This window comes from Squalius cephalus, assembly GCF_949319135.1.
Source record: "Squalius cephalus genome assembly, chromosome: 14".
In the NCBI taxonomy this organism is placed as follows: Eukaryota; Metazoa; Chordata; class Actinopteri; order Cypriniformes; family Leuciscidae; genus Squalius; species Squalius cephalus.
The window spans coordinates 14,807,461-14,834,508 of NC_137135.1; the positions used below are offsets into that span (position 1 = coordinate 14,807,461).

Below are 27,048 nucleotides of genomic sequence, written 5' to 3' on the forward strand. Positions count from 1 at the left end.
TGGAAACCACATATGTAAAGTTTACTATGGAAGCTGGTTTCTGCCATGGAATAAAAAAGGTAATTGCGAATTTTAATATAATTGATGTAATTTATTCCTGTGATGCAAAGCTGGTGGGAAAAGAGTTCACTTCTTTACAAAAAATGTGTTATGTTAGAGCTGTATCATTTCGAGTTGTTATTGTCATTTTAAGGCAGGTTATTTGTACACTGTACTTGGCTTATTGATGATGCTTTGCTTATTCCTTGGAGTAATATGTTCTCTTCTACACAGTAGGAATGAAGGAAACATAGGCTGAAAATGATGCAAGTGTGTCCAAACCTTTGTGCTGTACCTCTTCTGTATCGTCATTGTATCTCCATTGCTTGGTCACGCTAGACTTGCAACTTCACAAGGATTTACCCCTGGGTGTTTTTTATTTGCTATCGAAACTTTCAAAGTTGTTCATAGTATTCTCTGTTCCCTTGGCTGCGATTAATATTTCCCTTTCAAAACCATATCCTTTGAAAAATCCTTTTTTTATCCTTCAGATTCTAATGCCATGTAACTATCAGGGTTTTCCATGTTCATCCACATGCATGAACTTTGTTGATTGTATATTTACAGTTAATGCATTTGATTGTTAATTATGTTTACATAAAATACGAATTATGGATCATTCAAGCATCTTGAGCCTTTGGAATTCAGCACAGAATTTCCTACTTCTAATTGCTATAAGAAGTCAAACTAACTCTACATACAGTAATTATTACCTCATTTATATAGAGCTAGTTAAAATATTCTGACTGCACCATGGAATGTGTTTTTAATGAGAATGTTTGTTTCCTGCTGATTCACAGATATTGTTTTCCTTTCATCAGACTCTCTTTATGATTTAAGTCATCTCTTGTAATATCTGAAAGCAAACAAGGCCCATTTTTCATAATATCTGAGAACAGCAGGTGTAATAAAAATGAACTTGACTTCCTCTTTCCCTATTTAATGAATATATGACAGTTCTGTGAATGTAACACTTCATTTTACTAACGCAAAAACATGATCATATATAATTGAATTTGCTTTGGCATGCTACAGTTTTACTTGGGTGGTAGCTGAACAAATTACCATGCAATTATGTGGCACCGATTTAGACTTCCAGTCCTGGTGGTATGCCAATGTGGGTCATCTTATCTCCTGCCTCCATTAGTGACTATGAGACAAAAATATCAATACTAACACCATCATTAAGGCAGCTTCTCATGCTGCACGTCCTGTCCCACTTCTGTTAATGGTTCTCAGAGAGAGGCCGTGCCCCGGACCTGTCGCCTGCTGCAGGGCTCTCACCTCTCAGACACATCTGCCAGTTCAGATCTCACCGCTCTGAGTTTATCCTCACGCTCCATCCTGACCCTCCCTGTGAGATTCATGTCTATCAGTTCTTACAGACCATCGTGAAAGACATTAGGCTACAATATGAGAGTTCATGTCTTTATATTTGACTGTCCTATCTCAATTATTGTCTGTTACTGTCTTAAAATAGGTTTTCTTAACACTAAATTAAGCTGTCTGCCAGTTTTGGAGAAAAGTTACTTTTAAAAGTAATGCATTACAATATTGTGTTACTCCCTAAAAAAAGTAACTCAATGTGTGAATGCATTACCGTTAATTTTGCATTATTTTTTCTCATCTGGGCTGAGCTGACTTAAAAACCTTTCACACCAAAAGTGTAGTGAATAAGCCTCAGGCAGAAGGAAATGCAAATTCATGACTTCACAGTATAGAGGGCGCACCTCAAACAAACCTTTCAGCTGTAAAAGGCAATAAAAACAACAACAACGCAAAACAAATGTGTTTTTTGCTGATTTGTTTAGTTGAATTGGATCAGCGAAGACATTGGTTAATAAAGTGAGATGAAATATATAAGTATATTTGTGTTATTTAACGTATTTAATTATTGAAAGTTTGCGTAATATTCAATTTACATTTCACTGTTTTTATTCATTTTGAGGATTACTGATTAAAGGCCTGCACTTTGAGTAAATGCCTGCTCACATTATTGTAGTCTAGAACTACAATAACCATCATGCTGACACAGCGTACAAAAACATCTCTGCAATCCCAATTTTATTCAACATTGAGACAAGAGAGTTGTCAGTGAATAAATGTTTTTTAAAAATGTGAATAAATTATTTGAAAAGGTAACTTTAAAAGTAATGCATTACTTTACTAGTTACTTTAAAAAAGTAATCTGATTACATAACTCATGTTACATGTTACTTGCAATTACTTGCTGTCTGATGTAATAGAGTTGACCTGAAGTGTCATATAAAAGCATTTTATAGATGAGATCAGTGACTTCTGGTCAAATTGAATCAGTTTTCGCTGTCCTATCACGTTTCATAACTTTTATTTTGTATAGAGACTTTCAGTGTGAACCCTAAAAAGTTCTTCCATTATTTACTTACAGTATGATGCATTTATTTACAGTGCGATTTACATTTCATAGATCTTTACTCACAGAACTTTTAAGCTATTTTTTACCCCATGCCAGAAGCAGAGCTTGTTTATCTTGCATGGCTGCAAATAAGGGAAATATTTGAAGTATGTGAGTGGAGTGCTCTTTGTAAGGTTAGATAGACATATATACTCTCCACAGGTGCTTGAGAGACCGCAGAGATTGAGGGCTTCATCATTTCCATTTCAAAGAGCTCCACGCTGTCATGCAGCTGTAGTCTAAACCAATACCTGTAAATGAAAGCCACTGTTCACTTTTTTTGACAGCTTGTGCATAATAACAAGCCAAGGCAAACAGCTGGGGGAATGAGTCAGTAAAAACCTATTCATTCGAAAAGCCTTTTAAATATGTATTGGAGTTAATTGTTTATTTATCTCTCATAGCTGTATTTGTGCCACAACAGAATGCTATCCCCATGTAGAATAAAGTGGCTTTTATTCACTCGGTCCATTGAGATGTCCTCTCTTCTGTTTTACAGATTTTGACCCCAGTCTTGGCATGATGACTGGCATTGCTCCAATGAACCCCATGATGCCCGGCCTTGGGATTGTGCCCCCGCCAGTTTCGCAAGACATGCCCATTGTGAAGGAAATCATCCACTGCAAGAGCTGCACACTTTTTCCGCCCAACCCCAGTGAGCCGTCTCTTTTTCTCCCTCTGTTGTGTTCCAAAACCTAGTGAGCTGACTATGAGGCAGCATTTTAAGGCACCTTAAAATACCTTGTTTTGGCCAAATACAAAGGCAGGTTCGCATGTATCCTTCACCTAGAAGGAAATCTCAGAATTTATTGCAACAAGCTCAGTTATATTGATGATTATAAATAACTTAGAACTTGATGCAATACTAAAAGGTATTGATTAAGGAATGTATATTTTGAGTTGGTGTATTTTAATGCTTATTTGAGTATTCCAAGAAGTACACTTATTTAATGTGTTGACTATTATAACTGTAGTGTGTAGTTCAATATTACATTAAAAGTTAGTATATTTTAAAAAGTACTAAATTGCAACTTCATCATTATTTATATATATATATATATATATATATATATATATATATATATATATATATATATATATATATATATATATATATATATATATATATATATATAATTTAAAAACAGGGCTTACAAGTGTTAGTAGAAATGAAATTCTACTACAGGGTTAGTTCACCCAAAATGAAAAATGTGATTACCCTCATGTCATTCCAAATCCATAAGACTTTCATTCATCTTCTGAAAAATTATAACAAATGAAGATATTATTTTAATGAAATCTGAGATATTTCTGCCCCTCCATCATCTATTCACCCAAAACTCTATTACTTCAAAACGTTCATAAACAGATCAGGCAAGCGTTGAGCTTCCATGTTTGTGCGCTTTATGTATGTTCGCTAATTAATGTTTATAAAAAGTCTATGTGAATAAAAGTCTAAGTTAAATCTGTTAAACATAGAAAGCGATCATGTCTCTTCAGAAGACTTGGATTAAAGCTCTTGATTCATACGGATTTCTCTCACGATCTCTTTATGATCTTTATGAACAGATTTCATTAAAATTATCTTCAGTTGTGTTTTGAAGATGAGCAAATTGAGAAAAATGCCTTAAGGGTTTGGAACGACATTAGAGTTAGTAATTGATGACAGAACAAACTCTTTCAAGTATGTTTTTGTTTACCATAAATGTGTTTCAGTACATTTGGCAGTATACTGTAATAACCATATTTCAAAGATAACAGAAGTAATTATACATATAAAATAGGGGTGTAACGGTACGTGTATTCGTACCGAACCGTTTCGGTACAGGGCTTTCGGTTCGGTGCACGTGTGTACCGAATGACTGAATGCAATATTTTGTGTGCGGAACATAGGTACATTTTCGTGTTTCCACACGAACATATTAAGTGGCGGAAGTCTCCGCGTTCAGCGCAAATCCCGCCCTGCAGCTGATTCTAATGTTTTTTCCTATTAGACATTCTCTGGTTTTACCCGTGTTTTACCCGTCGTCACTGTAACAATGAAATAGACTGCATGGCGAAAAAAAGCTTTTCCGCTTCGTGTGCGCCGCCGCACTCTCCGTTCCGTGGCGTGTGTGTGTGTGTGTGTGTGTGTGTCGACGACCCGCTGCGCTCTCTGCTCAATGTTCGAGTCCGTGTTTGCGCTGCGCGTTCTGCTCTGTCGTTAACGGCCCAAACACTCCAATCATGTACCGATCACGCACTGGAAAAGCAAAGTCCGCTCAAATAAGGTGAAATTTCTCAGTAGTAACTTAGATTTCTGTTTGCTGAGCTGGTATAGTCATGCTGGCAACAATGGTAAAATGACCTGCTCTGATCACATGCTCTGGTAATAATAGCTTTGTACTATAGCTTTGGACTATATTTTATTTTGATAATTATTAAAAAAGTGGAAAAAAAAAATCTTAAATTTATTATGTTGATTGATTATTGAAAAATAATAATACATTAATATATTTGTTTAATATTATTTTAATATAGGGCTATTTTCTGTTCCTGCACAGTAATCATAGTTATTTATTTATATTTTTCATTATATTTTATTATGTGATATTGGTTTGAGACTGAGAGTATTTTATTTAGTGGAGAACTTTGCAGCAGTATTTTATTTCTTATTCTTTTTTTATTTTATATCTATTTTATTATATTTTATTAAAAAGTGTTTAAAAAAAGTGTAAACAAATTGTTAAAAAAAGTTTATAGTAATAAACAACCTGCAGTTTAATGTTTGCATTTCTTTCCCTTACTGTACCGAAAATAAACCGAACCGTGACTTTAAAACCGAGGTACGTACCGAACCGTGATTTTTGTGTACCGTTACACCCCTAATATAAAAATAAATAAAAAAACCACAAAAGTTCAGGTTATTGCATTTAATATAAATATAGTAAAACTGTAATACATTTTCATTTAATTATAATCGATATTCAATTAAGTGTCTGAAAACATTACGTTCAGTTTGCACAGTATATTATTTATGTAATAAGTGTAATAAGTTTTTAAAAGTACACTAAAAGTACACTAAAGTGTACTTCTTTTTCACAAGGGTAGAGCATTTCAAATCTATCACTTTGGAGATTTCATGATGGTTAGGATGCTGCCTTCATGCTGGAATACACTACACATAATTTTCTCAGATTTAAGCCCCGATTTGCAGTTTTACGAGTCGACAATAGTTGCTGAAAGTCTGCGGCAGTCTGTAGATTTTGGGCAGTTGGAGTTGACCGATTTCACAGAAAATCGCATAGTTTTTGATGGGCACAGACTCAGATTTTTTAGCTTCAGATTGTGTCTCCATCCAGTCGGAAGATATCAAAACGTTTAATATTTTGAGCCACATATCGTATATGATGTGTCACCACTGAAACCAAAGCTGTTCATCTACTGTCCAATCTACCAGTGTTGCAATAAAATATAATTCAAAATACAAAAAACAATACAAAAGTACATTAACAGAACACATGTAACAAATTAGCCTCGATATTTAACTCATCAGCACGGATAAAACAACTGACAGTGCCACTCACCTCTAACTTCCTTTGTAATCTGTAGAGTCCATACTGACCGAATCTACCGACCCAAGACCGCATCCAAATGCGCTTGATTCGTTTTTTCTTTTGAGACTCAGCACACAACAGTCACTACAACAAGGTAATCTCCTGCACATCCATGTTTGTTTCATCTGTCATGCTCCTCCTATCAACAAGTTGTGTGCTTCTGTGAGAGAGTGTGTTGTGTTCGGAACGATTTAGAAGTCTGGTAGTGTATGATCCTCAGTCCTGTAGTGCGGGGGTCGCGACCAGGGCTTGACATTAACTTTTTTGCTCACCAGCCTCTGTGGCTAGTGGTTTTCCAAACTTACTAGCCACTCAGCATTTTCACTGGCTACAATTTTGACATCGATGCCATGGAGGAAAAACTGCCATGTAAATATTTTTAATAGTATCTCATAATTTGGCAGCCGGTATAATAGGCTGCTGTCACTTTAATACCTGACACACGGATCCATTATACTGGATATATAGGATTTTATTTATATATATATATATATATATATATATATATCCAGTATAATGGTATCGTGTATTATTCTGCGGAAAATTTGTATTGGAAGTGTTTCAGATATTTCAGTATCAATATGTATAAAATAAAAAAAACTGTTTTGACAAAACTAAATTGCACTTAGTTTATTATTTCAGATGCTTTTTTTAAACGACTACAATTGAAAAATGTGTAAGTATATAAAATTCAACTGCTGCTGCCACTGCTGAATCCACCCAGTCCGGCGGGTTGGCGGGTGTTAATGTCAAGCCCTGGTCAGAGTGGGAAAAGTCACTTGGCTGCAGCTAAATTTGCGTTTCACTGAATGACACACACACACAAAACAGTTTAGTCTAGGGCTGCACGATATACCAACATCAAATAGAAATCATTATATTGCTTAGTGCGATTTTCGAATCATAAATGCTGCGATTTAATTATATAAATATATGTTCTAGCTGCGTGTTTTATAGCGAAGCGCGCACATGCAAATTTTAAAAACAATACTTTCTGCGTCTCAGAGCGGCTTGTTTCATTAAGCTGCTCGTGTGCATTATTAACGAGAAGAAACTCGTTCGCATTACTCCGGAGAATTCAAATGTCACTAAAGGCTGTTCATTCATCTCTCTCATTTATTCAACTCGGCACTATTGTCTTTCAGAGACAAGGTCGTAAGAGTGCGTTCTTTGCGTTCCCCCTCGTGCATTTGGCTAACTATCAACACAGAAGGAAAATATGTCTGTAAAAAGCATTTTATATATACACACAGAACAAACATGAACACGTTTTTTGCACTAAACACCGCAATGAGTTTAACACTTGCAGCACGGATCACAGACTGGAGCGAGCATGTTTTTCATCAACTGGAATTGAAAAGTTTGTCAACCTCTGGTTTAGGGTATAATGCCAGTATGATACCTGGTGTTGTAAAATCTGTTCAGATTTTAAAAGTTGTAGTGTATTCCAGCCTTTAGAAAGCAACTGCCTATGTAGGCCGTAGGCAGCGAGGCAGCTCACTAGGTTTGGGATTACAGCTTATATCTCACTCCATTTAACATGTATGCAATGATAAGCAGTATTTATAACCCTCATGCATTTTAAATGATATTATTGACTTGAGCAATGAGATCTGAAATGCTGACTAGATGAAAAGACTGATATAGCCACGAGCAACTAAGCAGCCTGTATATGACTTAATATTATAATTCTATAAAGATCTCGATCTCCATAGCCTAGCAGGGCATGTCATCTTGATGAGATGCAGATACGATTTTAAAAGCCAGCTGCCACTCAAAGCATCAGACTGACGCTTGATAGAAGGGCTATGTTTTTATTTGAGAGAGGAGCTGTCATCTATTCTTTCATATTTACCCTGTTATCCCCCTCATCCCACCAGCTGAATAAGCTCATCTGAATTCGTCTCCTGTCATAGAGAGAGAGGTCAGGCGGAAGAATGAAACAGGAGGGGGCTGTCCAGGGGGACTGGGGTGAAACTCTGACTGTAATTGGACAGTTGACCTCTAAGGAGACTGAGGTATTTCTGGCATGTAAAATATGCCACACAGCAAGAGGAGGGTCAGAGGAGACAATGATTACCTGAGAGAGTCAGTGTCCTTCAAACAGCTGATCACGCTCCACATGCACATCTGTAATCACAGGCTTGGTGCTCTCGTAATACTGTGGTTAGCCTCACCTGCAAAGTGTCCACACCCACCTGACTAAAAGAGAGTGACGGACTGACACCCCTGCTTCACGCACTCTAATACTCAAATGATGCGAGACGTTGATTGATGCCAAAGCAGGAAGTGCGAGAGGAGCATTTATAACCCAGCAGAACAACTGTGATCCTCACCTGACCACAAGTGAAGTTATTATTTTCAGCGAAAACGCAAATTACCAAATATTTTTAAGAAAGTTCGCAAAAGAACAAAGACTGAATGGCAGATAGAGGCTATTACAAAATCAAGTGAGCATTTTAAGGCACTAGCCTATGCGCTCAAGACACAATGATAGGTATCTTAATTATGCTGTTTCAGATTCTAAGGCATTGTGATGAGCTCAGATAATATTTATACTAATGTGCTGTGGCTTTTATGCATATTAGAATACTGTTAGGCTCTGATGACAGGGGCTTTCATTCTATTGCCGTGGACCCCAAAATGTTATGATTTCCCCTAAAATCTATCTAAAAGCATCTTTTTTCACATACAACACCCCATTTGCAATGTGAAAAATACAAATATTAATACTATGTCAGATTTGATCTGGAAAATATTTACTTTTCATTTTTTTCTATATACCCTACCATTCAAAAGTTTGGGAATGGTAAAATTCCATTATGTTTTTGATAAAAGTCTCTTGTGATCAACAAGGTAGCATTTATTTGATTAAAATACAGTAAAATCAGTAATATTGTGAAATGATATTACAATTCAAAATAACTGCGTTTTTAATATCTTGTAAAAAGCTGCATTTTCAGCATCATTACTCCAGTCTTCAGTGTCACATGATCCTTCTGATGATGATCTGCTGCTCAAGTAACATTTCTTATTATTATCAGTTGTGCTGCTTAATATTTTTGTGAAAACACTAAAGCGTTTTTTTTTTTTTTTTTTTTCAGGATTCTCTGGTGAATAGAAAGTTCAAAAGAATTTATTTGAAATTTGAAATTGAGTTTTAAAAGCATTTATTTGAAATGTACTTTTTTTGTATTATAAATATCTTTTCTGTCACTTTTGATCAATTTAATGTGTCCTTTCTGAGTAAAGCTATTCATTTATTTAAAATAAAATAAAAAGTCTTACTGATTCCAGTACCATTACTGTTAAAGGGGCAAGATAAGCTTTTAATAAAACATGGCTATCTATGCTGAACAAGGCAGAAAAAACTGTCTATAGGCAAGAATACAGAAATGGGGAAGTTTGATCTAGTTTTAACAAAAGCCCTGATGCTGTCAAAAGTCCACAGGATCGTCTGTAAAGGAATCAGTTTTTCTTTAGCATTGCGGCCTTGTCATCATTCACCCAGATCGATGCTTCAATTGACAACACAGAGCAGCTAGCTGTATATCGATCTTAGAGTCGCAACATAACAACATGAAAAGCACGGTTCATATTCCCTGCCTGCCTTTATGTTGCAGATTAGAAATGAATAAAACCTGGTCGCTCACTGCAGCCGTACCTTATGGGCTCTGTGATCAAGCAGCGCATGGGTAATTATTCCAAGATCATGGAGGAGAAAGACAGGAAGGGGGAGGCAGAACAAAGGCCCTCTTTTTCTGTTGCTGGGGTGGGGTCGTCAGATTCTGTGATTGTAGTTTTTAATGACGAGCAGAAAAGAGAAATTTGAAAGAGACGGCCATCGTGGTGAACGCAGCGAACACTGTCTGATGAGATTTGGGCATATCCACAAACATGACAGTCTCCTCTTATCTCGGTCAGACTGAACAGGTTATCATGCACATATCTTGCATTGCAACGAGTCTCCTTTTTTTCCGCACCAGACCGTGCAGAAGTGGATTTAATAGTCGGTGACAGCTGTGCTCTCCTGACTACGGCATACAGTAATGCGGAGCAATCATTCATGGTTATTCTCACCTCAGTTGCCAGAAAAAATTACCCAAGTCCTCTTCCCAAGGACCCGCGATGGCTCATGCCATTTAACATGACATTTTACAAACTCAAGCCTCTCTACATCATCACCTGCTCTCTTATTTGTTCCAGCGATCCTACCCTTTTGTCCTTGTACATCTCTTTTCCTGGTTCTCTCTAAGCCTAACCAGTGTTCATTGCCTCTACACCCTTCCTTCACCATCTTTGGCAAAGTCATTCACCCTTTTCTTTTTTTGTCAGCTCTCATCCCCTTCAAGGCAAAATATGATAGGAGATATCAGCATTTATACCATATGTCATTTATCAGTGCTTTTTAAAGGGCAGCGGCGTTCGCTTTGATTGCAGCTGTATTAAAAACACACTTATTGCTGTCAGCTTCACTCCTTGTTATTTATTAGATTTGACCGATGGGGATATTTGAAACCTCCTTGTTTTATTCAACTCGTGGCATCTCAGCAGAGAGCTGTGGAGAGCTAAGCCTAAATCTTGCCTTGCCTGACTTTATAATAAGGGTATAAAAATCAGGCAGTTCCGCTTGCAACTATGCAGATTTTTGCATTGTGTTTCCAGTCATGGTCACACATCATGTTATGTGTAATATGCAGTGGCCCTAAACAGTATTTGGATACTTGAGTCACTCTTAAAAATGACTAAATTGCATTAGCTTACAAAATATCAAACAAATGATGCTGGAGGCTTTTTTTAACTTAACGTGTCTTTTAAATACCTTGTGCTTTGGTGATTTTTAGTGGAAGTTTATACAGGTACTATACGTTTTGTTTGCATTTTAAAGTCAGTGTTTTATTGTTATTTACATTACTGTTCAAAAGTCATTTACATTTACAGTAGATTAACTATTTCAACATAATGCTTTTCTTTGGGGCTTTTTTTAACCAGTTAAGCCTGGGTCATCCTAAACCCTGGGTAAACAGAATCCGGGGTTAGCTTCACACCAACTGATTGTTTTCCATCACCATTTTCCATTTCTCCCTTCAAACACTGAATAAATTTCTTGAGCTGTAAATCATCGTATTAAAATGAATTCTGAAGGATCATGTGACTTTGAAGACTGGAGTAATGATGCTGAAAATTCAGCTTTGCATCACAGATATAAATGATATTTCAAAATATACAGAAATAGAAATATTTGAATAATATTGTACAATATTACTGTTTTTACTGTATTTTTTATCAAATAAATGCTGCCTTGGTGAATATAAGAGACTTCTTTGTAACATTTTTGTAAAATTTTTGTTCTATTTTTTGTTTCCTAATGCAGTGACATTTATTTTAAGGGACTGTAACTAACTGTCATGTAACCACATTTTAGTCTTTTGGCCAATGCTGATATCCATAGTTCAAGTTCCCAATATTACAATTTAATGATAGCAAATTATGCTATATTGCTAAATATTGTCTGACTGATATATTAGTCTATCACTAGTTACTTTGGACCAAACCTCCATAGTAACATTTAACATACACAGTATATATTTTTTGCATTATTATTTGAGCAGGTAAGCAGACTAAATATTTCTGTTATTGATGGTGGCTGGTAAAGGTATAAGGGCTTGAAATTCCTCTGCTCTGGATCATTGTCCCGCAGCTCCAGCACAGCTTCACACCTTCCTAACCCATCAGTCTTATTCTGCAGCTCTACACAGCCCCAGCTTGACTTAACTCCATCTCTGCATCCCCTCCGCCACCCCATTCTAGTCTGCTGTGCTTAATAAATGGCCATCGATTGCCTTTCATTCACTGTCGTTTGAAAGGCCTGGCTTTCTGAAGGACACTGAGTTCTGAGAGAGAGAGAGAGAGAGAGAGAGAGAGAGAGAGAGAGAGAGAGAGAGAGAGAGAGAGTGAGAGAGAGAGCACATGGGAAATATCATCTGTTTACTCTGCAGAGCCTGGAGACCCACAGACCGCATGAAAGGATAGCAGTGATTCAGTGCCCAGTTGTAGATGCACCTTCCACCATCAGGTCAGGCTGCATATGCTGCCTTTCACTGGCTTCTAAACCTTCAGTCTGTCCTGGCCTGGTGCCTGAGACTGACCTTTATATCAGGCAAAGCTCTCTTCTTCCAAGAGCCGAGAGGGCCGTGTCACTGTGTTTCTGCTTCTGGAAGCCTTAGTTTGCCAAGGGCACTGCCAGACTGGCCTGTTTCCTCACTTCAACCCACTCACACCAATATCCCTCCACCAAACCCGCCTGTGCCTGCAGAGGCCTTTAACCTCAGTGACACTGTTGCTTAAAAGAAATATTGGCTAAAGTATGTCTCCAAGCCTAGGGATTGCAATAGTTGATAGTTGATTTCATTCATTCGAATCAGTGTAATTTTAGTATTATTTAAATACTATTATAGTATTTGCTTTTTTTTTTTAGTTTATATTAAGTTTTAGAAATTTTGTTATACGCTGATGTCATTTTTTTATTAGTTTTTTATATATATATTTATGATGTCCAAAATGCTATCAAATTATCAAAAAAATCTAATTATGATTTCTAAAAACCGGTTTAGGTTCAATATGATAGTTTGAACCTCGATGTGATGCCCAGAAATGCTTATATGTGGAAGGTGTTCTGGCACTGACGTCGTGTAGACGTGATCCACAATACAACCACCCCAGAATTACAGTTGCAAAATACTATGATAAAAAAGAATGAAAGAAAGAAATAAGTGTGGGAGGGGGGGGGAGACATACTGATCATATATTGCTCTCCTGTGGATAAAAACCTGTTTAAGGTGCTTGTGTTCGCCACAGGCTTCCCACAGAGACACTGTCCTGCTTTCCTCTTTCAAGAGGGACAATGCGCAGCAGGTAGACGGCTGTCAAGCTGAGTAAAGACTGGCTTTTGAGAAGTCAGCTCATCTTATCTGCAGTCTCACTCCTGACACCCCACTCCAGCTAACAAAAGGCCCAGGATTTCTTCTTTCACCATCTCACGCACACAGATCCAAGGCAGGCTTCCTGTGCAGTCGAGTTTTCTGGAGGTCTGAGAGTAAAACACGTCTGGGGTTTCACAGAGCAACATGCTTGTTAGGATCAATGTTATGCACTTCTTTTTATCCGTGCAACTGCGGGTTTTTTTTGATAATGTGCATCATGCACACATGTCTGTCTTCAGTTAGGGTGGCATCACTGGCCATTTTCCGGGTTCTTCCACCTCACTCGTTCCATATACGTTCTCACCCACGTTCCTATCAACTTCTGTCTGCGGTACAGTTGTCATCTCCACCGTCTATGTCTGTTTGAGCGCGTGTGTTTGTGCGAGACAGAGATACACCTGCGGCTGTCTTCATTTTAGCTGATTAGCGTTAAGCTTGTTGACGACTGTCTCTCGCTTGAACGCTCGCAGTGCTGGAGGTACACGGTGCCCTCCTGAATTCATGTCCCAGACCTTCCTGTGTCATCTTAGCTCACTCTTCAAAGAAGCGCCTTTGACGGCACAGGATATTTAGCCAGGGAGCAGTGGGAAGAGCATTGGTTTGTGAAATAATAGGCTTTGATTTCAGTGCTGTGCGGTTTCCACTTTGAGACGTTATAGTTACTGGAGAAAGAAAGCTATCTCAGACATCTCAGATCTGATGCAGCGTTCTGTGTAATTTCATATCACCGTATTGGGTGACAATGGAAACAAATCAGCCACCGGCTGCATGGTGAAACTCAAATTATATACTTTGCTTTCTCCCCACAGTGTGAATATGAAAACAAAAAGTGGGTGTATTTGATTTAGAAAAGTTCAGAGGGATCAAGCTCTTTCTTGTGTAGCTCCTCTGTTCCTTCTAAAGCAAACATCTACTCTTTGTTTTTATTACTTGCTGAAAGTTTCAATTTTCAAGAGACTGCTTATGTCAAACCAAAATGTTTTGTGTGCATTTGACAAAAGGGAAACATTTGATCTCCTGGGCCAGCAATCAATATTAAATAGAGCTCTGTGTAAGAAGTGACAGCAAAAGAAAACAAAACTACTTGCCCCTTAGAGATCCTCAGTGATTGCTCTTAAACTAGCAGCTTTAAGTCTCTCGTTCTATAGTTATAATGTGAAAAACATTAAGTTTATATAACAAAGTTCAGGAGGAGCATGATCAGGTAATCCAACCAATCAGCACGATAAGAGACCTTTATATACCGTAGGCAGTACAGCCGTCCCTCACCTCTGTCCCGTGACAGTTTTGCAACATCCCACCAACATCCCAACGTCTCACTCTTGGCTGGTTCCTATCCCGGTCAATGATGGGGGTATACTCTGGGTTCAGGACATATTCCGAGCTCCGAGCCCTTCCCTCAGAAAGCACCCCAAATATGCATACAGTGCCATATCTGATTACATTTACGTGCAAACTTGTGAAAATCTATTTAGGAAAATTCACTAAACATTTGCGCAGTTGCTTGAGGTGTTTCATCAGAAAACCTTACACCTTAAGGTGCTGTCACATTAGTCAAACTTAGATAAAATTTTGCAGGTAAAGTGTTTCAGTGGGTACATTGTCCAAAATAGTTTTGAATTGTAAGTAGTATTTGAATTTCTCCTGGATTCCTGTTTGGTTGAGTACATTTTGCCTGCAGAATTGGTAAATGTGACTTGGTAAATTAATCCATATACCACTCACAGTCCAGCATAACCAGGTGATGTAGAAACCACTGTATGTGGTATAGTGCTGTGCCATGCATATTCAAATTTTTTGTTTCTGGACAAATCCTTTCTATGCAAATGAGACTTTATAGAATGAATCAGATTCACAAACATTGGCAGACACAATCAACATTATGCTTTTAAAGCAGAAACATTTCGCTATTAAAACGAACTAGATAAAAAAAAAAAATGATAATAATGTTTATGTATATTGTCTAGTGAATTTGGCTACCGTAAATAATTATTTCGGCTTTGTAAAGAGTAGATTCATGTCCCCCTCAGATTGCATCGGATCATGGGATTCTGCAACGTCCTTCAGATCCAGCCGAGGCGTGAATTGCGATCAGTACTAATTGTGTGTCCAAATTTGTACCAGTACCTGATTTGCATAATTCCTTCAATGAATCAGGTGCTAAAACAAGCCTGGCAAATAAACAAAGATGTCAGGGGATGTGTTTTTTTCTTCCCATGAGTGTTAGTTTAAACTTTGAGACTTCAGGAATGATCAGACAGACAAATTATTTTATGCTTTGTAAGCACGTTTATAGAAATTATTATTTCTTCACACACACAAAGTACCATAGCACATCATCCAAAGCCCATGAATGAATTGTGAATCATCTTGGTCAGTTTAATGCTTTTCCTATAGTTTTGTGTTGAAGCTGTGCACATATGCTGTGTCCTCTAGCATCATGAACAAGACAAGATAATATTATATTTTTTTCCACTGACAGGAGCTGACATAAACATAATGCTCATCATGAGCCGCCACAATAAACAGGAGTTAGTGTAATGTTGGTGATGATGGATGGCGAGTGTTGAGGGGCAGCTGTGGGATCTAAAGAGACTCGCTTATTTATAGTGACTGGCTCACAGCCAAACATGCCTGAACTGCTCTGCGTCTGAGTCCGTTTGGACCCCCAACCAGGCATGCGGTCCCAGCAGGTGCTTCCTTCAAATGCATTCCCATAGCTTATTAAGACAGTCTCTTCAGTCCTGATGGAAATCACGGATTATCACAAGTCCGTCTTCACAGCATCACTGAGTAATCAGCTAACACCAGAACAGGCCAGTTTTGGATGCCAGGCTTTGCACTTGTAATCCAGTCATGTAACAAGTGCCGGGTTTCATTGATTATTCCTTCTCATCCTGGTTTTCTCATTCCATCTTATTCATGGTTGATTTGGTTATCAAGAAGAGATTAGCTTCGTGAACCTGGAGGTTCTAGCACCGTGTATTGCGAAATCAAACCAATCAAGGGAAAGATCCGTGGTCTGTACTGCAACATGCTGAGTTTGAGTCCTCTCTATATTATGACTATCAAATAAAAGTGTCAAAAGGCCAAAAAAAATGTCAACACTATAATCGTTTATACTTTGGCATACGTGTCATTGTGTTTTGGTGCATTACCATTTTAAATGATCTTCCAGATGAACCCCAGTCTTTTAGGTTTGAATTAGATGATTAATCATTTTAATGTCAAGGTCGTGAAAAAAAAGTCAGTGATTGATTTTGCATGTTTCATCTTTTTCAAATGTGGCATACGAGTCAATAATGAGCTACAGACTTAATACAGTGAAAAATAGAGATCAATAACTAAATCAAACAAAATGTCAGAAATTCTGGTAGTTTAATCTTCTTTGCTTTTCTTCAAAGACCTGCCTCCCCCTGCCACCAGAGAGAGACCGCCCGGCTGTAAGACAGTGTTTGTCGGCGGTTTGCCAGAGAACGCAACAGAGCAGCTCATTGTGGAGGTGTTTGAACAGTGCGGAGGTATCATCGCCATCCGCAAGAGCAAGAAGAACTTCTGTCATATCCGTTTCGCCGAGGAGCACACAGTGGACAAGGCCCTCTTCCTGTCAGGTACATATTTAGATTAGATAGATAGACAGACAGACAGACAGACAGATAGACGGAGGATGGATGGATGGATGCATGTACAGTTGGATGAATGAATGAATGGCCCCTAACTATAGCTGCCCCCTAATAGTCGAAAAATTAAGTTACGTGGTTGGCTTAAAATTTTGAGTTAATTGAAATCAAATCTTTTAGTTAATGCAATGAAGGAGATTGGTTTAATCACTTTAATCCCTTGCATTATTTTCCCTGATAACACCAGAAACAACTTAAAATACTCCTTAATTTTTGGTCATACAGATATACCTCATTCGAAACTAATTTTAATTGTGTAAACTCACAATGAGAACAAAAGGTTGCGCCTTTGTAAAATAAAGAAAACAAACAGGATGCGCTTTCTCTCGTCTTGTTCTCCGTGAACTGGGGTGTGTCACAAAAATGAACCGAAACTCAGCTTAGGCTGCTTTCCCCACAGACATGAGCTATATCTAATGCTTTAAATGTCTACTTTTAAACGAACCAATTAAAATCGAAAAAAAAAAAAATACTGTCTGATTATGTAATCCGTATGATAGTTGCATTTCAACAGAGATGGCGAGTCAGCATCTTCAACTTCATCTTTGCAGCCGACACTGACTCAGAAAACACTGGATTATTAATAAACAGTTAAAAATGTATTCTTGCTATAATTTTTTTTTTCCTGACACATTCATAATCATTACTTTTAGAAAAACGGGTGCAGCCCTACCCCTAGCAATGTCACGACGTTTCAAACCAGAATACAAAAACAGCATGCCAAATCATGCCTAGAAATGTATGTGCCACACGTGTGATTTACAATAATTTCACTTAACATTTTATCTCATGTAAATGAGGGTCGTGTGTCCACAAGTTCCCTCTTGACTTGAATGATCGATGCAGAATTAATTAGGGGGTGGGGCTTCCCCAGATCACTCAGAGAACTCAAGATCTGTAAACACTGGCCGTCGAGAGTCCCTCACAATGAGAGGTCAACGAGAAGACAAGCGCCGACATCTAGTAATACATTTCTGCCTTTGAACGCTGCATATCAATCATGGGCCAGGCCCGGAAACCTCGACACCGGTCACATGACCTGTCGGGGTCTGCTTCACTTATCTCTAGTCTCCAGTCACATCTTAAATCAGTCTTTGTATGCAAATATTAGGATGTCCATCTCAGCCCCAGAAAGCAAGTTTAAAGTGCCGGCCACTCCAATAATACCCTTTCCATTATTTATTCTTCTCTGAGTGTTGCTCTCTCAGTGGAGAGGGACGAGATTGGAGCGGCGCCCCATTTATTATGTGACAGAGCTCTGCAGGCCTTTCCATAAATAATGGTGCTCATTTCTAACGTGAACACATTGCGTAAAATATTTAACAGCGTCTTGGGGCTGTAAAGAAGTGATGGAGAGTATGAAGTAAACTGTGATGCTCTTTCTCTCATTCCTGTTGACACGGCCATCTCTGAATATACATTCTCCTTAAAAACACTTTTCACCCCTCTCTGTACTCAGAGCATCATATGATTCATAATTCACTGGAGCCTCTTTCATACCACTTGGCTATTTGTCAAGATGCTTTTCCAAGCAATTTTCTGGTTTATGCTGAAATGTATAAACCTTAATATAAAATCACTTTCTTTTTTCATCCCCATCACAAACCAGATTATTCTCATACATCATGGCTTGTCTGTGCTGGTAGGGTTTTTGTTTCGACTGCCCCATCTGAGTGCACCATTTGGGACTTTTTACATGTCACGCAAAATAGACAAATAGGAAGGGTTTGACTGCAAATCTTTCAGCAAACGCATGTTAGAAGAGATGATTAAAAGGAGTGCGTGGCTGTCATCTTGTCACAGGTCACTTCATGAATCAGTGTTGGTAATGTTGTTTTTCTCATAAAATACTTGCGGTTTGTTAAGGGTGAATGTTTTTCTGCTGTTCTCATTTTCCTGCATTTTTCTTTTATACCATTTAACTTCTTGCCCTGCACTCTCCTTTTCTTCTTTCTTTTTTCTCTTCCTCTTTCCTTTCCTATTCCCCTTCCTATTTCTTTTCTTGTTCTTGTGTCTTTTCTTGTCCTGTCGTTTACTCCCATTCCCCTTCTTTTCCTCCTTCCCCTTTCTTTTTCCTTTCTTTTCCTTTGCTTCCCATTCCTCTTTCACTTTTCTTTTCTTGCCTTTTTTATTTTCATTACTGTTTCTGTCTTTTTCTTTCTTTACTTCATTTCCTTTTTATTTCCTCTTCCCCTTTATTTTTCCTGTTTTCTTTTATCTTATTTTGTTGTTTTTTTCTGTTGTTTTCTTGTCCATTGCTTTACACCCCTTCCCCTTTTTTTTGCTCAATTTCCCCTTCCTCTTTCCTTTCCTCTTTCTTTACTATTCTATTCCTTGCCTTTTTTTATTGTGCTTTCCTTTATTCCCTCTTTTCTTTTCCTTTCTTTTCATTTGCTCCATTTCCCGTTCCTTTTCTCTTACATTCCTTTCCGTTTTCTTTTTCTTTTTCTATCTTTTATTGCTCTATCCTTTGCTTCCCTTCCTTTTCATCCTCTCCTTCCTTCTCTTCTCTTTTCCTTTCTTTTTCATTGATCCTTTTCCTGTTACTTTTCCTCTTTTTTCTCCTTTCATTTCTTTTCTTTTCCTGACTTTGCATGTTAATTCCTTTACTGCCTTTTCCTTTTTTTTTCTTTTCCTTTACTTTTCCTTTGCTTAATTTCCCCTTTTCTGGTGCTTTTGTCTTTTCTTGTCCATTCCTTTACTCCCTTTCCTTTTTCTTTTCGCTATTTCCCCTTTCTCTTTCCTTTTCCTTTATCTTCCTTTTTTTCTGTCATTTCCTCTCCTTTACCTTCCTCTTTCACTTTCTCTATCTTTCCCTTTCCTTTATCACCTTGTCCATTTCTTTTGCTTTTACTTTTCATTTTTTTCTCTTTCCTCTTTCTTTCCTCGCTTTCCCCTTCCTTTATCTTTTCCATTGATTCCCTCTTTCAAATGTATTCCTTTGCTTTTGCTTTACTCCCTTCCCCCTTCCATTTCCACTTTCCCATTTCCATCTCCTCTCCTCTAGGTTATAGGATCAGGCTGGGATCAAGTACAGATAAGAAGGACACAGGCCGGCTACATGTAGATTTCGCTCAGGCTAGAGATGACCTGTACGAGTGGGAGTGCAGACAGCGCATGCTGGCCCGGGAAGAGAGGCACCGTCGCAGAATAGAAGAGGACCGTCTACGGCCCCCTTCACCGCCCCCCATCGTTCATTATTCTGAGCACGAATGTGGCCAGTTAGGAGAAAAGCTCAAAGGTGGGACACATAACATGTTATACTTCCGTAATGGTGATTTGTTGATTTGTTGGTCTGTCACACATCTGTCGTTTCCTGAAGCTTGTGAAGAGGCTGCTACAGTCTGTGTGCCCGTTGGCTGGATGCATCGAAAAGCTGTTTGTCTCTTCAGGTTTGATGTTCCTTGCGGTTTAATAGAAATCGTCTGATTAGTGACTGCATCTCGATTCTCTGTCAAGGAGAGAAAGTGCATTAAAGAGAAGTTTTTGAGATTAAATCAGTTGAATTTAGCCATGTTTCCTTCAGATTCCCTTACATTTCCATGTAATATTTTATATGCAGTGTGTATGCTGTTAAGCTCACTTTGCAGTGGTTACAAATAACAGAAGAAAGGAAGAGAAGACAGGATGAAATTACATGATGTGTTTAGTGAACCTTTTGTTCTGCTGGCTGTAGAAAATCTCAACAGATTTTCATATCTCATATCTTCTAGATTTGTCTGTATATGCAAAATTGAACAGTGTTATTTTGGACAGTTATTATTTTGAATCTGTTTTTAAATCGGGTAAATGAGCAGGTAAATGGAGAGGGATTTAATATTCATGACAAATTGATGCTGTCTTAACAGGATTGTTGATGGATTAATAGTTTAAATTATTTGATAGCATTTTTTGATCATCTGTACTTAGGACTTCCATAAATAAATCAAAGCATCCTAGAGTTCTCAGTTGTACATGTGTTCGTGAGCAGGATTACAACAAGAAGAACAAAATAATGATTTTCATTCTTCATTTGCTTTTTTACAACAGCAGTCATCTTCGCTGTACAAACTGCAATATCTTTGCAACACTGCTTCATCTGTTGCACAGTTAACGCCAGACATTTGCAGATTTTAAATAAACACAATGACATTAAAGAATAATAGATTGCTGGAAGAGCCTCCCTGTAGCATTCATTACAATGATTTTCAGTTTCCTCTGTTTCTCATCTCATTCCCAGCCGAAAGTTGCAAGCCAAAGCTTTGTAGTTCATCTTGACTGTTTTCCGCTCCCGTCTGCACATAAACACCTGAGGACTTCATGAACAACATTGCCTTATTTGTACAGAAAGCACAAAATATCAAATATCAATTATGTGTTATGATTGACAAGGACCTTCCAGACTTGTCGCATGCTGTAGATGTCTTCTGTTGTCCTCTCCTAAATGTCCTCTACTCTGCTAGTGTGCATCTGCTGTCTTTTTTGGCCCAATAAGCATGTCCTTCTAATAAGTTTTGACACTAGAAGGTCCCAGATGAGAAGTGTTCCTCTCTAACATTGTACTCAACTTTCTTCCCACCATCTGTTTCTCCCCAACCGTTTATCCTTTCTCCACTCAGACGACGGCAATTTTGCCGAGGCTGTGCGTGTCCTGCTGACCTGGGTGGAAAGAGGGGAGGTAAACCGCAGAAACGCCAACAACTTCTACTCAATGATCCAGTCCTCCAACAGCCACATCCGTAGGCTGATGAACGAGAAGGCCGCTCATGAGAAGGAGATGGAGGAGGCCAAAGAGAAGTTCAAGAACGCCCTTTCTGGGATTTTAGTACAATGTGAGTGTTCCTTTACAGATGTTGCTTCTGTCTCAAAACCTAACAAGCTGCTTATTTAGACAGCATTTCTGGGCATTTTTCCATCATTCTCAGTGAAGGAACAGGATTTTACACAATTAGTACGTTTACATGGGCAAAAATATTCAGATAGTAAGCCGATTAAGACAATACTCTTGACAGGGATTTCTGATTACCTTAATCCGGCTAAAGTCATACTCGAAGTAAACACAAATCGAATTAAGACATGTGGAGTATTCCTTTTTTGAGTCGCAATATTGAAGTCCATTATAGACATGTACAAACCTTAATCACAATTCACAAACCTTAATTCGCATTTTGCGACAGGACACATACACACACGTCAGTGGTTTAATGGCAAACAAGAGAGCATGGCTTCAGAATTTGTATCTGCCCTCGTCTTTTTGCACGTATAGCATGACAAATAATTAACTGTATGAAGCTTATGTAAAATTAAAACCGAAAACTGTATATGGTACCATAACAAATTCTAACTGTATGTTGATACAGTGGGAGCGTCGGACTGCGTGGCATGGTGACGTAATGACGTGTGACATTAAACGATCTATGTTCTATAACATGTCAAACAGGAACATGAAAGGAATATCAACTCATGTAAACACCTTAATCAGAATATTGTCTTATTCAGAATAAGGTCAATAATTTGATTACTGTTGTCCATGTAAACGTAGTCAGTGATAGCTCACAGATCACAGCTCATCATGACTCTGCTGTAAAATACCTGATTAACCCGCAGATTTGCATTTCTCTGATGCACAAACCCTGAAATGATTTCACTGATTTCACCCCTTAAAGCAAATACATGGGGAAATACATGAGCATTGACTAACACAGGTGTCAAACTCATTTTAGGCCGGATAAGACACATTTCACACTTTTTATATTTTTACTTTTATATGCCACAATTCACATTTAGAAGGGTCTCACTATATGTGTGAGTAAGTGTAGGTCAATAACGTAATATACGCTACCGTTCGAAAGTTTGGGGTCAGTAAGGTTTTTAATATTTTTGAAATGTTTTAAGTCATTTTTAAAAGATACTTACAAAGGCCGTACAGTAAAAATACAGTAAAACAGTAATACTGTGTTCCATTTTATTTTATATTTTAAAATGTAATTTATTCCTGATGCAAAGCTGAATTTTCAGCAATGAGAAGGTTGCATGTTTTTTTTTTAAACCATGATACTCTTTGATGAAAAGAAAGTTCAAAAGAACAGCGTATATTTGAAATAGAAATCTTTTATGACATTAGAATTAACTTTAATGTCACCTTTGATCAATTTAATGAACCCCTGAGAATTCATTTCTTTTTCTTTTCTTTTTTTTTTAAAAAAGCCCAAAACTTGACCCTAACTTTTGAATGGTAGTACATGTCCAACAAATTCAAATACTGAATAAAGTTAAAATTGGTTTTGTTGATCGTTCAGTAAGAACCTGTGTATTTATTTTTTTATCATAAACCATAGCGTTATTGCATACTAAAATCTTTAACAGATCATCAGGACTGCAGCGCTGCTCACATCAAGTAAAAGCTGCTTTTCTGAAGATCCCTAAAGTGCCGTTGACTATTGTGTGACGTCACCGTAGTTTCATATACACTATCAGGCACAAAAGGAAGCATTCAGTAAATGGGTGCTGTCAGCTACTGCATGATTACACTTCACTTCCTGCCATCTTGATAGTGCGCCCAACGCTGCAGTGCTTTGTACTTGATTGATCCAATGCCTAGAGAAATGGAACTAACACTCACACACTCTCACACATATAGTTTCCTTGATGCATGAGCAGGCGTAATGTTCAATCTGCCTGTGATTCAAGTAGATGGGGGGTTGCAGGCATTTACTATGAACTTAGAACAAGTCTTATAGAGATTTAATATTTCATTAACATGCAACTGTGGTATAAGAGACGGGGGAAATTAATATAGACTTATTAAAAGGTCACGGCACAGAAAACCTTGCCTTGAAAACGATTCATTTTCAAAAGAAAATATTTAATGTCATGCATATGCATCTGTTGATGAACGTTGAATTACATATTACCAGTGTACTGTGTATTTACTATACAAGCAGGAGGTATTCTGACATATTCATTTTGAAAGCTACACTTTTGAATGAAATGGAAAAGGTTGTTTTACTGTCTCTAAGAAAATCTGTTAAACGTTTGACCTCAAAACCAAGGCAAGCTAATTTTACGCTCTGCTATCAGTCATTTTACACTGCAGCTTTTCCATGAGTCGGTTTGATAGTGTACATGCTTTGATCTGAGATCAGTGTGGACTGAAGGTAAGTTCTCCTGAGGTCTCTACCACTGAATGCAGAAGAAGGTAGAGTATGCGCAGCTACAGGTCTGTCATCTGTAACATACCAGGCATGTGTAGAAGATTATCAAGACCCTGAGTCTGTGGTTTTGATTAGCTACTTAGTCTCTGGACAGCACACCTGATGACCCTTCATAGATTAAAAGTAAGTAACCCCAAATGGTCACTAATTTGTCTAAGTTATTGACTAATTTCTCAAATAACATTGACTTGAGCTTTTAGATTTGCACACACTTCTGATGACATGCCACTCAACAACACACTTTCTGTGAAGCCTGTATGTATGATGCATTATAAAGACATTCATAATTCCTTATAATGCACTAGGAGTGTGCAGTGAAGACGTTTTCTGTATGAAATACATTCAGAAGTTTTTTTTTTTTTTTTTTTTTTTTTCTCATGTCAAATAGTTTTATCCAGCACGGGACACATTCAATTGTGAATGCATTTATAATGTTACAAAATATATCTATTTCAAATAAATGCTGTTCTTTTTCTCATAGAATCATGAAATCTGTATCAGAAATAATAATAATCACCACAAGCGTTTTTAACAGTGATAATAATCAGAAATGTTTCTTGAGCATAAACTCATCATATTAGAATGATTTCTGAAGGATCATGTGACTCCTGAGTAATGATGCTGAAAATTCAGCTTTGAATCACAGTAATAAATAGCATTTTAAAATGCATTCATATAGTAAAACAGTTCTTTTAAATTGTAATAATATTTCACAATATTACTGTTTTATTGTATTTTTGATCAACATAAGAGTTATTTTAAAAACATGAAAAAACTTAACTTTTAAGTAGTAATTTATGTATCTGTGGTAATGACAAAATTATATGTATCTGTGTATGGGTATTATCAGGGTCTTAAATAAGACACAAGTGCGTTAAAAAAAAAGATGTAACCCTAATCCATTTATAGTTTCCAGTTATAGCAAAAATGGCATGTATTATTTATACAATTATTTATTCTGTTTTTAATGAATGTGCTGTAAAATAAAGATTAAAAGTGCTTTAAAAGGAGAAAAAAATATCTAAGCAAAAATTATACAAATATCCTTTGTCTGTGTGCTTGTTGGTTAATCAGTGAAACAAATGTTTCTTTTTTTCTTTTTTATAAATATGAAATCATTGTACCTGATTTTAGCCCTTCAAATCAGGTCTTTGACTTCAGGCACATCCCTATGATGCAGAATGTGTAATACATTATAATATTTGCGTTTTCAAGGTTACACCTTTAAAGAGTAAATGCACATGAAACCGAGTTTAATGCTTTATGATCTTGAAAGCGTTGGTTAAAGTATCTACAGTACAAGAACATACAAATAATTTTAGGGTTACATTGTAAGGCATTATGAAATATACTCCACCTGTATAGCAGAACCTGATTTCACCAAGTGCAACATGTTTCTGGATCAAAATCTTTGTTGATCCTGGAACGACATTCCAATCAACCAATCAGATTCGAGGTACAGTTGTCAAGTTTAGGCTTACAGTCAGGGTTTGGTGCTTCTACATCAGTGTTATTCACCTGTCATTTCCCTCTGATTTTATGGAAAAGTTATGTTTAAAGGTGGTTAATATATGGTTAGGACTACATTCTCGGACAGGAATGTTGTTCCAGGATCAACAGAATATGTTGACCGAGGAACGCGTTTAACTCAGGATGTGCATCAGTATACAGGCTTCATAGAAAGTGTTACTCCTCCTCTACTGACTTGGCTGACTAGATTTCATGGCGATCATGGTCCAATCATGGTTCTCTGTCCCACAGAGTTGTTTTATCAGTTCCTCTATCAGTGATGTAATGCAGTAACTTGACCTATATTGAATGACATGGTAAGTCTCTCTCTTAGGACATGGATATCCCCTCGCTTTCACCACTACACAGCACCACATCACTGATGTCTGTCTATCAGCGTATTGTGCCTTAGACTGTGGTTGCACCCATCCTGATGTCATATAGAGATGGAGCAGACATATGTCTCATCTGTAGTGGCAGGTTGAAATCCAAAGGTGTTTATTGTTTTCAAGAGACAAAAACATTACCTTCCCAGAGATACAGGCTTCATCTGCCAGAAAATGTTTTTTTGTTTGTTTGTTTTCTCCCATATACAGATGTTTCCTTCTGAAACCTGTCAAGTTATTCTAATGGGTTTAGAACGTTTGCTTGAGGAAGAAGTGACAATACTGATCTGTTACCAAGCCTGCTCTGGCTGTCTGTCGAAGTTATCTTCTATCAGGAAAACTTCCTACAGATGTTTCATCAGAAAGGTCATGTCGCCTTAGAAGAACCTTCTAGTAGCTTCCCGGGGTATTTGACTTTGTCCAGCGTTTTATCTACAAGCGGCAGACAGCAACTTTTGATACAATTCTCTCAACAAACTGCAATAAGTATCTGGCACTATAGTAATGTCTGGTCTGTCGTGATGACAAACACATGCAGCAGAACAGTCGCTCACACAGAGGAGAGAAAGCATTGTGACAGTCGAGCATCTGTCTTATCTGAACGCAGACAGAGCACACAGCCAGATAAATAATGAAAGGCATATTCAGCTAAAAGCATGCTGGGGTTACAGCCCTGCAGGAGGAGAGAGCAGCAGGTTGCCGCAGTGGCAGGTGGGACATGGTGACATGGGAATTCTGGGAAAAAGACTATTTCAGCTTAAGACGGTGAATCCCGGCTGAGGCAGCAGACTGGTGCTGTCACAAACTAAATCTGTATTTGCCCCATCTGAAGGATGGTTTGTAGTATTAGTGTTAACTTGTCTGTAAACGATCTCGTCTTTTTTGCAGGCTGTAATTTATTATTAATGTAATCAATGCTATAAATCTATATTATTTATATAGATAAACAAGCACTTTGCTTAATTTCTAGGTTATTTGAGTGGAAACCCCTATTTCAGAGTAATATTTTAGTAAATGCAAAATTAGTTGCATGCATATAACCATTTATACGCTTTTGAAGATTAAAAAAAAAAAGATCTAAAGCGCTAAATCTTTCCTGTAGTCTGTCTCTTTATCCCTATCAGATACTGCTAAATTAAAAACGAAAAAGTTCAATTCACCTTGAATAGGCGGAAATAATCTTTCAGACAGATTATTATATTAACATACTTAATAATTACCAATATCT

The 27,048-nt window shown here is 37.6% G+C and overlaps 1 protein-coding gene across 6 annotated transcripts in view; it reads left to right on the top strand.

Moving 5' to 3' along the window:
- enox2 (ecto-NOX disulfide-thiol exchanger 2) overlaps positions 1-27,048 on the top strand; it is a 241,139-nt gene that overhangs the window by 176,865 nt on the left and 37,226 nt on the right. For 3 of the 6 annotated variants that reach the window (XM_079892876.1, XM_079892877.1, XM_079892880.1), the window contains 5 exons: positions 2,973-3,128; positions 6,065-6,163; positions 16,457-16,663; positions 19,740-19,973; positions 21,331-21,543. In XM_079892876.1, the coding sequence (XP_079749002.1) occupies positions 2,973-3,128; positions 6,065-6,163; positions 16,457-16,663; positions 19,740-19,973; positions 21,331-21,543 (909 nt within the window). The remainder of the gene's footprint in view (positions 1-2,972; positions 3,129-6,064; positions 6,164-16,456; positions 16,664-19,739; positions 19,974-21,330; positions 21,544-27,048) is intronic. The other 3 variants (XM_079892878.1, XM_079892879.1, XM_079892881.1) reach the window with 1 other exon arrangement.